At 41.8% G+C, this 14,234-nt stretch overlaps 1 protein-coding gene across 1 annotated transcript; it reads right to left on the bottom strand.

Annotated features, from left to right (window-relative positions):
• Window positions 1–135: 135 nt before the first annotated feature.
• On the bottom strand, window positions 136–8,147 carry usp44 (ubiquitin specific peptidase 44). Its single transcript, XM_063905292.1, has 6 exons — window positions 8,068–8,147; window positions 4,111–5,817; window positions 2,876–3,074; window positions 2,437–2,545; window positions 2,047–2,306; window positions 136–1,692 (listed from the first exon to the last, which is right to left on the bottom strand). The coding sequence occupies exons 2-6, from the start codon at window positions 5,656–5,658 to the stop codon at window positions 1,568–1,570; spliced, it is 2,241 nt and encodes a 746-aa protein (XP_063761362.1). The 5' UTR covers window positions 5,659–5,817; window positions 8,068–8,147; the 3' UTR covers window positions 136–1,567.
• Between the last annotated feature and the right edge of the window lie 6,087 nt (window positions 8,148–14,234).

Below are 14,234 nucleotides of genomic sequence, written 5' to 3'. Positions count from 1 at the left end.
CAAAGCTCATTTTGATGAAATTATTTTTAAAAAGTTTAAATACTTCCGAATAAAAGAAATTAGATTTTGGGCAAATGAAGTTCACTTGGCTCTCTTCCTATACAAAATGAGAACAAGGACGACCACAACAGCATCTTTTGTAGAAAAATGAAAAAATATTCTCATTTATTGAGGTAATTTTCTAGATTAAAATTGAGGTAACAATTTGCATAGTATAACTTCCACAAATGTACACACCCATACACACACCCATGAAGTAGTAGCAAAAAAGAAATTACAACAACATGTCGCAACAATAAAACAATAAAAAGTGTGCTTTGAATAAATGGTTCAGGTGGAGAACACCTTTTTTTTGTACAATTTTCTCCATTATGGAGATAAATATCACATCTGGTTAAATCGTGATATTGTACTGAAGAGATTGTAAAAGAAAGTCAGTATGAACATGCAACTATGTGGTGATGGAACAGTCATAGCTGGTGGTGTTGAACAATCAGGTGGTATAAAACTTTTAAAACAGTCAACGGCCTCTTTTCTAACGAAAAACTCTGAGAACGATTGTATACAAATACATTCATTATCGAAATGCTGGTTTGGGTGGGACTGCAGGTGTTCAGATTCCACTTTGGTGGATTTAGTTGAAGTATAAAAATATATTCACCAACAAAAGGGCACTTCTAGTACACCAGTGTGTGGATTGTTCACACTCGAAAGACAATTACATTCTGGAGCAGAGAGGTGGCAGCATTTAGCCAAATAAAACAATCCATTTGGAAACTTTTTTACCCCCCAGTAAAAATAATGGGGGGAAAAAAAACACCCAGCAAATGTTGGATCATTTAGGAAATGCTGAGGTTTTTCCACACACTTCCCCCAAGGCTTTGGCTTGAGGTCTGCCAGTTTTTCCTGACAGACCCAGGAATACTTCAGAGAGAAAAATAAACCCTGCCCTGCTTGTGTACAAATCTTTGACTTAGCACAATGCAGACAGCGTATTCTGTAGACGTTTCTGGCAGGAAATACAGCCGTCTTTGTTAACACTCATCATGTTAGCTGTCGGACACAGGGAAGAGACTTCTAGCAAGCAAACAACTTCTGAAAACCCTACATCCAGTTATGTGACGACTATCTAAAGTGACATTTCAGTTGATTTGGACAAAAACAAACAGCATTTAAAATCAACAAGCCACCGAACGCAGACAGGCAGGCGGACACATGAATACAACTGTATGTGCGACCTGTGGAGGACACTTTGAGTCTGGTTGCTGCTACTGAGACACATCTTGGCTGATACTCTTTTTTATAAAATACAACTGTACACACACCAGAAACATAATCTTTTAAAAAAATAACTACATATTAACACCATATACAAGAAGTTCACAAAGCAGAACTGTGATTTTAAGAAAAATGACTTTCTTATTTAGAAATATAGACTCAAAAGACCCATCCTCAAGGATATAAAATGCCCAAAGAGAGAAACAGAATCAGGAACACAACTGGGACTGTGCTGATATTGCTGGAGTGGTCAGGCTGCAGCGGAGGAATAGGAGGGGGGATTGTGATCCTATAGCGGCCGGTCTTTGTCCTGAGTTACTCGCTGTGTGTAAAAGAGGATGTAGGCCTGAGCACGACAGACCTCCTCCACTGAACACACATTCAGCTTAGAGTCATTACAGTGAACCCAGAAGCCTGCAGGAGAAAACAAGGGAAACAATTCAATGGCTGCAATGTAATATTTAAATCAGAAACACACTTTTAATTACATACACTAAAAGTTGTTTTTTTTGTGGCGGTGACAGGCTGAGGTTGTTACTCAAGTATCTGACATCATAATGAAAGGGACCCTATGGAGAGATTGAATAGCAAGTGCATTCGATGGGGCATTGTAGGTAAACAAAAGAAAACATAATTACGAAGTAAAAGGAGAGGGGTCAAAAGCTAAGAGCATAAACTCAGAATTCCGAGTTTAAATTTAAAAGTCTATGACAAAAAACAAGGATATCTCCAAGACGAAAGTACTACATTTACAAGAGAAGATCTCACCTCCTTCTGTGTTGTAGCAGTATGATGTGTAATGACCAGAGCCGAAGCCCTTCCCATGATGCATCACCACAGCGGAGAGGTCGTAAAGGAAGTGCTTGGGGCGTGGCGAGCCAGTGGAGCTAGGGCTGCTGGGGCTGCTGGGACTGGAGCAGGACACCCCTCTGGGTGATGGCTCTCTGCAGCTATAGAGCTCCATGTTTAGAAGCTGGTCGAAGCTGACGTGGACTCCGATCTTCTCCCGGTGGTTACGGCCAGACCACCTGAGGACCAATCAAAAGACAGTGAACACATTAGCTAATGAGCACTGAGTCTGCTTCAAACAGTAGTCTAAACGGATTAACTACAGCTGGGTTATATGGAGCTAAATACTAATACTCTTTAAAATCCCACCTGAAGCGTTTGAGGTGAAGCCGCAGGACCTGAGGCAGTTTGTGGACCATCAGCTGTTTTTTTGCTTCAGTCAGGAGTAGTGGTTTGGAGGAGGACCGCCGCCGAGCAACTGAAAGCAAGAGGAGGGATTGACATGTAATTCAAACTCAGTTTCACCTCAGCTTGTCTGCATCCTTGTTACAAACAGCTACGTATGATAAGACAAACTCTGGACATTCATTCAGTCTTGCACAGCTGTGAATTCTACATTTTCATTCCTATTGTTTGGCCATTGTTATGTTATCTAGTAAATAAGACTACCTTTAGATATGGAAAAACACCACAACACAACACAAGTCAGACCTAAGCGCAGTCTAGCTTTGAGATTCCCATTAACTCCAGATGTAAAAGTCTATGCGTTTAAAGATAGTGTGCGTATGTTGACATTATTTTAACTCACAGTTACACTGCTCACAAGCGTAGATGTTTCCCTCCAGAGCTTCAGTTTCTGTGAACTTGGCCAGCATTTCAGTTAAATGGCACGAAGCCTGAGCAGCCGACTCCCTGCTATTCCTGTGGTACCGCTCAGGGAACTCCAGAGACAGATCCCAGAAGGATTCCACAGTGTTTGAGCGGTGGTCACAGGCCAGGCACGTTACCTACATTTGAGAGAGAGACAAATAAAGATATTACACATATTATTCTAACCTTAATTGGTCTAACTCTCCTGCTTATCCCATCTGCTGTTTCCTGTCCCTTTTATATCGTATGAAAAACATAAAAACAGACGTGGTGATTAGCCAGATTGCCAAGAAACCCGAATCCTAACACAGCCCTCTATTCAGCAAGAGCAGGTGTCAAAGTGGGTGCCCAGCCTCCACAAGTAGTCATTAATCTAACTTCCTCGTACCGACTCTGGACAATCCTCCATTTCTCGTCTATCAGTAAAGTGATGTTGAACTTGTTGTATACATACAAACATTGTCATCAGCTTCTCCTGCATCTGTAAATGCTAAACTATTCCAATTACACTGCACATAAAAAACAACCTAGTTGAATTTGACTGCAGTTAGAGATTTTAAGTGATGAACCATCAAGGCCATTTGAATCTGAATCATGCATTTCAGTGAGCGCTGATGAGGCTGTTGAATTATCAATAGGGTGTGTGGGCAGATAGGTAGGTTCATTGGTACAGCAGGGATAGCATAGCTTGGAATATTAATTAGCTCTTCATTTTACTCAGCTTTAAGAGTGCTTTTGCTCATTTAAGTTTAGTTTTAGCTTTACAGAAAGAATACGTTCTGATTTGTATATATTTATTTGATCTACTACAATATTTCAATCATCTTGTTATTCCATTTAACAAGACTAGGTTGCATATGAAAAAAACAGCGATTCATTGTTACGCTCCTAGAATTTAAAGTCTGGTAAACTGTTGGAGGGAAATTCATGCGGTAAACTTTGTCCTTGATGGTGACGTACTAGCTAAACGGTAAAACTGAATTTATATCACAACTGTTAATATTTTCCTATGGTTTCAGTTAAGTCTTTCTTCATTTATTTTTAAATCCCAACAGTATTTTGTGTACTATAATAAACCTGGTGTGCAGACAACATGCTGAGTGAGTCAGGTGAAGCTTGTGACCATTGCTCAGTTAGTTAATGGTTATGTGAAAGTGATTGCGTGTGACGTACCTGGCTGAGCAGCTGACCATGAAAGATGGTGTTGACCACACTCAGCACCTGCTTAATGAGTCGTTTCTGTGGGACTCCAGCTGTGGTAGTGTGCTTGCCAGTGCTCTCCAGCTCGTGCTGCACCTTGTCCAGCAGCTCACACAAGAACTCCTGAGCGTCCTGCTGGGCGTAGCCCCTGAACGCCGGGATCAGCTGCCAAACTGAGTGGAGCATGGCAAAAGGCGATACCAGCGCCCACTTGCCAGACCACATAACCTGGAACAAGGTGTGCAGCTCGTGGCAGAGAGAGATGTGCTTCGAGCTGGGCTCTTTGGGTTGGATCAGCTCCATGCTACGAGCCCGTGAGGCCCCGCCGCTCAGCCCTGCCCCGGATCCTGAGTTGGCCTGGAATCCCCTCCTTTGGATCAGCGTGGACTGGGACGAGGCTTTCCCCGTCAGTTGGCCATGGACGGCGGATGCGAGCAGCTCCAGTGCCTGCGTCAGATCAAGGCGCAGAAAGCACTCCCTGAAGAAATGGAGGTGGCTGAGCACCTGAAGGATGGAGTTCATATAACAGGTGTTGCCTAAATTCCTCAGACCCGTCACTCCAGGAGTGACTGTCGGGCGTCGCTTAAAAGGTGAGCCACCTTGTTTGGTACTCTGCCTTCGGCGAACAGGTGTTCTGGTAGAACAGGGGGTCCCTGCTTTGGGCTTAGATCGGTGGGCAGAAGAACGGCTCCTAGTTTTGGGAGGTGGTTGGACCTTTTTTGTCCGCCCACCTTTCTTAGGGGTAGCCCTGGCAGGGCTTTGAGTCCTTGGCCTGCGTGTGACAGACGTGGGCACTGGGGTGTTTCTCTTTTTGCGTGCACTCCGAGTGGTTGGTGTTGCAACTGGAGCTTCTGCTACTCTCTGGCTCTTTCGATGTAACCGCCGACTCTTCCTGAGAGGAGCATTCTCCAGCTCCACCTGTAGTTGTCTTTTCATAGCCTTCCTCCTCTCCCTTGCCTCCCTTTTCTGTTCTTCATCCTCATCTTTCTTTCTCTCTTCTTCCTCTCTTTTCTTCCCACATTCAGTCAGTGCAAACCAGAAGCGGAAAACACGTCCCATCAGCGCCCTGCGACGATGCCATAGCGCAGTAAACATCCTGTCCTCATCCCTCAGTTGAAGCTCCCGGGCACATGATGGAATGAGGGCATCGGCGGCGGCGCTAGCAGAGCGGAGAGTGCGCCCACTACGTGTGGTGACCTCATAGCGCTGGCTCTGGATGGCGCTGAGCGTACTACGAAGAAGTTTCAGGTCTCCAGTGGTGTTGTCATTCAGGACATAGTCGTCACACAAGTAACAAAAAACGTACAGTTCATTAATTTCCATAGCCAGCGGGTGGTGCTGCTGCTGAAAGTGCTGCAGAGCGTGCTCCTCGATGTAGCGCCCGCACGCCACATGAGCGCAGCCCAAGCAGGCCCATATAGACTCGCTGGTGTTGCAGTCCACGCAGTGCCACTTCTGGGGGTTGAGGATGGAGTGGTCTGGGGCTAGTCGCAGCCGCCCCACATGCTTACACCTGTCCATTACACACGCCGGCCTGCCCAGCTGGATGGCGGACCGTGTCAGTTAGAGCCTGACTGTCTGTGTGTGAGTCTGTGTGTTTCAACGTTTCACATTGGCTTCATATCACCATGGTGACCATGGTGAGCTGAGAAATGGGACCCTCCCAGGGCATGGTGGCTTCTAGAGGGGAGAGAGAACAGATGTGGTTAGTCAAGATTAATATAAGATAGATAGATACATGGAACTGATTGCATTAGCTGTAAAAAAAATCCTCATAATTATGTGTTTGTAATCTTTTGAAAACCTACCCTTAAAGCAAAATAAAATTTCAAGTAAATTCTTGCAATCCCAATGACAGTAAAAATCTTTTCCATCCCCGGGAAGGATTGGCCCTATTCAAATTTGAGGAAACCAATAGGATTTCAAAATGGTGTATTTACACCTCATAACGACATCTGATTATTTTGGTGTAACCACAAACGTATCTAAATGTCAATATGGCTAGTGTCCAATGAGTGTTTTTATGAGGCAATAGCTACACTTGCCAGGTGGCAAGCAGACGTTAACATTTCCCTACAGAAAAACGGGCCAACAGTTAAATAACTGGTTGATAAACATGACGCAGTGAGTGTTGCCAGGCGCATCCACTGAAAACAGAAGGGTTTGCTAGTTAACATGGGCTATTGAACCTGGATGTGCCACTGTAAACAACACAACCTTTTGAGCTTTTCCAGAGATAGTCAACAGACTGCATACAGATAAAAACTCAGCAGGCACAGTGACATTAGACATAGTGACATCACAGGGATATAAACACATTTTCCTCTATCAAACTGTTCTACAGTAATGGACTGCTTATAAATGGCAATCCCAGTCTTTTTTTTGGGTCTTCTGTCTGTGGGTGAGTTGCCAAAAAACTCAGTTTAAACAATGGGTTTTACTTTGGTTTTAAGGCAACCCAATACCCAACAATCAGTCTTCTCTCAAGCTGGCTTCTTTTCACATCTCTGGGGGTTGGTGTACCTCAGTTGAACAAGTTGGGATCCTTGAGTGGGCTGAGCCCTATCAACCCCCCCACTGAGGTCAAAGAAGTAAGATTATCCAACAAAAGGGTGACTGAGCTTGCAAAAGGGTGCAGCCTTTGTCTGGGTACAGGACAACCCTTCTGGGGAAATGAAAGAGTGAAAACCAGGGAAGGAAATGTGCTGCTAGAAAATGGCAAATTAAGAAAATAGAGAAAGTGTTGGGAGGACAAGGAAAACAAAATATATTGTTCTTCTACATTCCAATTGCTTCCTTTCATTTAGCATCTGAAAAGCCAAACAAGGGATTCAGATCAACTTTGGTGTTAGTTTAACAGTTATTGTAGTGAGAGTGGGCGTATTGATTCAGTAAATGTTCATCAGTTTTGAATTTCTTGAGTGTTTCCAGCCACTGCAGACAGACCCCGTTGAGTTGATAACTAACATAAACTTTGCTCAATCACAGAGCATAAAATAATGTAAGTCTGAAACCTTAGGTGCTATCCGTATAAGCAACAAAGGTGCAGAATAACGTGGCACTACTGTAATCAGTAACTTCAATGTCCACATCATAACATCGCAAAGGATAACCCACAGTGTAAGTTACAGGTATCACAACAGAGCTTTACAAATAAAGTCGCCCGCTTCATATGTAAATAGTGAACTTGTTATATAGCAAACAGTTCGAAGACTCTCGGAGAGTTTCCAGAGTTTCTAATGTCACCAAAGTTTTATCAGCCAGTTAGCGCGCTTAGCCTGGTTTGTCCTTGTGACTGCATGGTCTTAAGTGCCTGATCATCCCACAGCCTCACATTACTACAGGTTAACTAAGTCTCAACACAACATGGTGCCCTTGTTAAGCATTTCAACAATATGTACGACATAACGACATAACGGCAAAACGAGAAGCGTAATAAGGACAGTCATCACAGCCCAACTTTTAGGTAATGTTGCCTCTCCGGCTAAGGTATGCTAGCTACTGCTAGCATGTAATTAATACAGCTATGAGGAGTTGCTATTACAAAACATTAAAATCATACATAGATGTCAGTCAAACCACTTAAAAACCTCACAGAACGATTATCAAGAAAACCCCAACACATACGTGAAGTTGTACACAACAAGAGCCACGTATGTCAAATCTACCGTTTTCTTGTATTTTTAAAAGAGGTTTGTGAGCTCTAGCTGCTCTGCTAACAGTAGTCTAGCATGCTAGTTAGCATTAGCCTTTCAGGCTAACTGAGATAATCCTAACAAGTTCATGCGTTAACCAGGGGTCAGCTCCCAGCGGCCGGCTAGGCTTTAAAAGCAGCCGACCGGACGTGTCTAAACCGCAACTAACCTATCATCAGCTACACTTCTAGCATGTTAAATATGAATGACTGTGAGAGAAAAGAAAGCAGCATACCGAGCCTCTCCTTCACGGCAGTAACTCCTCTGTTTCTAAAATGATCGCCATCTTGTCAGTCCCTGTCGCGTGGTGTAGGCTCAAGCGCGTCCTCGAGACGTGACGTTGTTGTTGTTGTTTTTGTTGTTGTTTGTTGTTGATGATGATGGGGATGAGGAAGAAGATGGTGATCACTATGTGTGTTTAGATTTGAATTATACTGTCATTTTAATAGTCAGTCCTTTTTGGTGTCAACTATTTTGGTGATGGGTGTTATTCAGTTCTGTTCAGTTGTGACTTCAGTTTTCACTTCACTTGTTACTCATAAGTCTTTTGCAGGATGAAGAGCAGTACAGGTTCAACCGTACAATGAATGCATTGGACTTTTCATACAACTTTTAATTACAATAAGATGGTATGACCTACATAACATGTAGCTTTATTTACTTTCAAACATACACATAATAGGATTTAAGTATGTGAGAAGTGTATCAACAATATTGCACACATTAGAAAAATAGATAAACATGTAGCAGTAACACTATATAACAATACCAATCACTAAGCAATTGAAGACCTATAAACAAAGTAGGGAACATGGATGAATAAAAAAACAAGAAAACACTACTTAATGACACAAGAAAAGTGTCACTTGATACTAAAATAATCAACACACCAAGATAAAATCACTGCTTTGCCCTGATGAAGTAGTGCCATTTTATACCACTAGAGGGAACTGTTGAATCGTTTACTCTCAAATAGGCCTATTAATACAATGGATGCACCTCCTTACAGTGAACAATAACCATCTGATGTTAATCATTTATAAAGTAGCTTCCTTACATCTCTTCTTTCATTTGAATCTAGTAATTAGAGTACACGATATATATGTTATAGATTAAAGGACTACTCAAAACAAACTTGCAATTCTAACATGTTAATGCATTATTAGTGTATAGTGATATAAAATATAGGATATTAAAACACCGCGAAAGGGCTCATTGTGCATAACACAAGTATTTTGTCTTTTGCTACTTTCTTGCAAAATAATATTTCTAGGGCCGGTACTATTTATCAAGTAAAAGATCTGAATACTTTTGCTTTTACCCTGAAAAGCCCCTTCTTTCATGGAGAAGTGTGTGTATATTATCCTCCTACCCTAAGGCCATGTAGTTGTTCCTTTAGGAGGTATTTTAAGTCTTATGTGCTGGTGTAGGATGCAGGTGTAGCACCTCATGCTGGTGAATGGGGGCTGGTGGCACACTCTATGTAGATCCTATCTGACCAACCCAGCAAAAACACCTTAATGTTTATTGTGCGGATTTATGTCTCAACTAAAAAACAGGGGAAATTACAATTTCAATGTGATGAATTGTTCAAGAATATTTCATCATCATTGAGAAAAAAACGTGTTTGTTTTTATTATATCACATTGTGAATCCATGTATAAATATGACAGCAACTTCACATAAATCTTTATGAGAGAATAAGGTGAGGACATGTCCTTTTCATTCAGGAAATTGCGCCTGAAGGAGGGCTTTTACTGTAATCTCAACACACGCAACCTGACTGCATGTGAAGAATCCCTCTCATGTACTGATTAGTGGGGAACTGATCCATACAAGCCTTCTAAACCCCCGCTGAACAGCAGGAGTGGGGTAATATTTGTGTGCCTTTAGTGTATGTGAGTTTCAATAGACCAGAGGTGTGTGTGTGAGAGAGATTAAGGGGCGTTTGTGAGTGACTTAGAGAAAGAGGTATGTGTTGATGTGCCATGCGATGCCTGTGAATCACCTCTAATGTTTTTCTCTCTCTGTGTCCCCGGGCCTTCAACGCCGTCATGTCCACACTTGCTAACTCTCCCTCCCTCTCTCCCTCCTTGTCCTCTTTTCATCTCATAAACACACATTTTTCTGTTACATTACCTCTGAGGACCTCGTGTTGATTCACTTGCATTAACCAATATTGTTTAGTTTACTATGAAATTAAAATGTTTAGAGACAAAGTCTAGAGAAATGTCCCTCAATCTCGCAGCCCGGCCTTGCTTTGATGCTTTTTAAGCTCATTGTTTGGATTTTACAGCATTTCATCATACGTCTCAATGTCGTGTTTCACATGAACCCTTGTTTTCAGCAAACAAACCGATAACAACTGGAATAAGCTACCCTCCCAGCACCAAACAGTAAACAGTTAGCTAAAGCCTACAGAGAAGGATATTTTTCCCATGGGTGTGTGGATGTAATTATAATACAGTACCAGGGAATACATTTGTCAGATTTGCAGAAATATTTGTGATAAGGGAGGTTTTTATGTGTGTGTGTGTGTGTGTGTGTGTGTGTGTGTGTGTGTGTGTGTGTGTGTGTGTGTGTGTGTGTGTGTGTGTGTGTGTGTGTGTGTGTGCGTGTGCGTGCCTGAGAGTAGGTTTTATTAACATACATTTTTGTTGTGTCTTTGAGCTTTTCTGTTCAATACTGATTGAAAATTGGATAATTCAGGTTTAAAGGAAGTCTGTTAAAAAAGTTATATTTGCTTCCTACGAAGCACCTTTAAACTCTTTCATTACTTTATCTCGATTCTAAGACACAAAACTTAAAGCTATAAAGGTGTAAATTAGTTGGAGATTTTAAGAACTATGCTTGTTTTATGTTTTCTCCCAGCATCTTAGACTCCAGGAAGTCATTCATCTTTATTTCTTTATTTGTGCAATAACAAACCAAACATCGTATTTGCAGCAACTATGTTTAACATATTGCTTAATATCAATACTTTTTCCATTTTCCATTTACTTAACAAGTGTTGACCCCTTGATAATCTTAGCTCTGGTTTACATTGAGACTCCGATTAGGTATTTTAAGAAGGGGGTAATAGGCAGACTTCCTGACCTTCTGGCCAATGTTTGCTGTTTCTACCGCAAGTCATTGTACTAAGCTAACCTGCTGCTCGTAGAAACTTCATAGTTTTATTGTCATCTCTGCAAGAAAATGAATAATTCTATTCCAAAATACCAAACCATTCCTTTTACATTTACCGATGTCAGGTGGCTCTTTCTACTGGCACCCATGGTTATGTTTAGGGCAGCGACAACAATGTTTGAATTAGGACAAACAATACAAATAAATCGATCATCAGTGGCATGTGATTAGAGAGATAGTACTGTTTGCTTGAAAGGTAAAGTTCGATAAAGAGAACCTAACACATACATTGAAAATAAACCCTTATCTAAACCCTAAACTTGAGCCTTAATGCAAAGGGTTTGTCACCTGGCCCTTTAAGAAAAGCAATTCATAAACACACACAAAGAAACATGCACCACTGCAACCTGTTTTTATTGAATGGTGGTTGGATAGTGTCAGTGAAAGGAAGCCATTCCGGTGGTTTCATGGTGGTGATAACACAGCTGGATACGCTATTGGTTTTGTGGCGGGTGAAAACACAGATGCTAGTGAATGGAGCCAGGGGGAAATGCTTTATTTTGCCAGTAAACAAACTTATCTCATGTAATTCTGCTCTCAGATTTGCGGCCTGTTGAGGCTGAATGTTAGCTTTGGCTACTCGACAGTTCCTGATGTTTAATCTGTTTTTAAAAGAGTGTCCTGGCTTGTCATAAGGTCCTGTTATTCCTACCAAACTGTCTGTCTGTTGTCACGTTGATGCATACGTTTGTTCATAATGCCTCGATGAAATCAGGACCTTGTTTTCATGGCTGTATAATAATCAGCAGTAGCGTCTCAATCACTCTGCTATGTCAACACTGCCCTCCCTGTTCTGGCTTGCTCTGATGATTCTCAGGTACAGAAACATTCCTGATGCGTGTGTGCATGCATGTGTGTGTTTTTGCGAGCAATTAAAGGGTGACTTTGGTATTTTTCAACCTGGATACTATTTTCCAATGTTTTTCTCTCTAAGTGACTAATGGGCACAACCATTTATGAAATTGGTCCAGTATTGAGGGCGCTGCAGCTCAGAAACGGGCTGCAATGCAATCCACTTGGGAATTCCGCACTGTAAGTGAACATCCACTAAACATACTTATTTTTCCACCAACAGGCTCAGCTAGGGTCTGACAACATTATAGAAAAGGCTTTACAGAGAAATTAAACATTTTAAATACCTTTCACTTGATTTGGCCTGTTTGTTAGTGTGACATAGGACCTGTTGCCAGAAGATAAAGGTGGAAATGTGAATAACAGTTGGAGAGGGGATTGCCTGTTGACAGAGTTGGTTGTTTTGGGCGTATAGAAAGTGTATTTTGTTGCTATTTGAAATATTTTCAATGTCATGGCTAGTTGTCCGGTGTGAGCCTGTGAGTGGCGAAGATTAAAACTTTTAATTTCACAAAACGTTTTCCTATAAAAACATCCAACATACAAACATGGGAATAGAACAGGAAGAAAGACAACATAGTAACCCTTTATGTTAAACGCAAAGAGAATCGATAGTTTCTGAGGACTGAGCTGGATATTTTTAGGTGAAGGTTTTCTATACACCATAATCTCCTCATATCCTCAGTAAGTGAATCACAGCTGATGGGATAATACTGACCACATGACTCACTTATCCATCACACAGTTCCTCTTACCATGCTCCTGAAAAGAAATTCCCAGTTTTTTTCATATTTATTTTGCCTTTCTATTTCCTTCCCTCTGCCTGCCTTGGGACTTTTGGGTGCCGATAGCTGTGTGACACCCATAGCAGGCCAGTTTGGGGAGCATGTGTCTCAGGGTAATGGGTGCTGCAGAAGAGCGCATTGTGACTCCCATCGAGAGGAGGGGAAGGTGGGGGGGTTATTGTCCCCAAGCCTGCGGGAGCTGCCATGCACTCCATGGCCAATAGCAACACAAGAATGCTGACAGGACAAAGGCCATAACTCCATTCTATAGCAACACAAGCGGGGCATTGTGTTCATACAGGCACACACACACTCGTATACACACACATGCATTTATGACTCCAATAACACACACACACACACACACACACACACACACACACACACACACACACACACACACACACACACACACACACACACACACACACACACACACACACACACACACACACACACACACACACACACACACAAGCTATACTGGAGCAAACTATGCATCATTGCAAGCATGCCAAACACTCATTCATCAAGTAGTTTCCCACACCATGCAACCCCCCACAGTACATCTCCATCACAGGCTGAGAATGGCCAGTCAATCTGGGGACAATGAGTGTGGGCGAGCGAGAGCGACACAGAGAGAGTGAGGGAGAGAGAGAGAGAGAGAGAGAGGGAGAGGGGAGGTGCATGGCTCGGCTGCATCAGTTCATCTGTTTGCAACTCCCTGTTGCGTCTACGCTTCAAGGCCAGTTACAGCAACTAACCTGGACTGCACTGAGCAGTTAGTAGAAAGAGTTCTTCTGCACTTTACTTGAGTAAAAATACAACTTTCAACCTAAACGTAAACGTACAGAAGTATTAGCAGCAAACTGTAGTGGAATTTCTGGTTTGTGCCCTCTGACTGATGTACACAGGATGTTACTGCTCTACCTGCTGAAGGTGAATCTACTTAATATACAATTTTATATATTCTATTTTGGGATATACAGCATAAGATCATTTGACCTTTACTTCACAAATACAGTGAATCGCACTTTGTTGGAACTGCTAAAAACTATTATTGTTTAATGGCACTGGACTAGAGAATTTTTGATACCATCACTTATGTTCATTCTCCAACATGAAAAAACCTGTTGCTTTACAGTAGTGAAGCGAACGTGTAATAAATTGCAATTTCTATAGGCAAGTTTTTGGTAACATACATTTGAAGTCTGACAAGAGGCCCAAACTCAAAACTTTGAAGGGGCGTTCATGTAAATAGAATTTTGGGATTATTTCGAAACCCTTTGATTGAAGCATTAGTGCCTTATCTTTAAATGTTAATCGAAGTGTATATTTTATTGGGTTTCATTGGCACCCATCCACAGAGTTTCATGTAAATTTGCCATGTAGCTTTTACATAATCCTGTTGAAAGACAAACAAACAGACAAATCAAGCCTCAAACACAACCTCCTTGGCAGAGGAAAATATAAATGATGTATCTGTGAGGACCTGTTGGATAAATGTGTGGAGCGAAAAAGGGAAAACTTCCTTCTGAATTGAGTTTAAAGTACTATTGCATGGAAATACTACGAGTAC

The sequence above is a fragment of the Eleginops maclovinus genome, chromosome 17, assembly GCF_036324505.1.
Source record: "Eleginops maclovinus isolate JMC-PN-2008 ecotype Puerto Natales chromosome 17, JC_Emac_rtc_rv5, whole genome shotgun sequence".
Classification (NCBI taxonomy): domain Eukaryota; kingdom Metazoa; phylum Chordata; class Actinopteri; order Perciformes; family Eleginopidae; genus Eleginops; species Eleginops maclovinus.
This window is presented reverse-complemented; position numbering and strand designations above follow the sequence as displayed.

Bases quoted from the DNA above. Each gene is read 5' to 3' on its own strand.
- usp44 (XM_063905292.1), bottom strand. From the start codon at position 5,658: ATGGACAGGTGTAAGCATGTGGGGCGGCTGCGACTAGCCCCAGACCAC. The intron at 2,546-2,875 runs GTGAGTTAAAAT...TCTTGCTTTCAG, and splicing joins CGCTTGTGAGCAGTGTAACT to TTGCTCGGCGGCGGTCCTCC. The intron at 2,307-2,436 runs GTGGGATTTTAA...ATTGGTCCTCAG, and splicing joins CTTCACCTCAAACGCTTCAG to GTGGTCTGGCCGTAACCACC.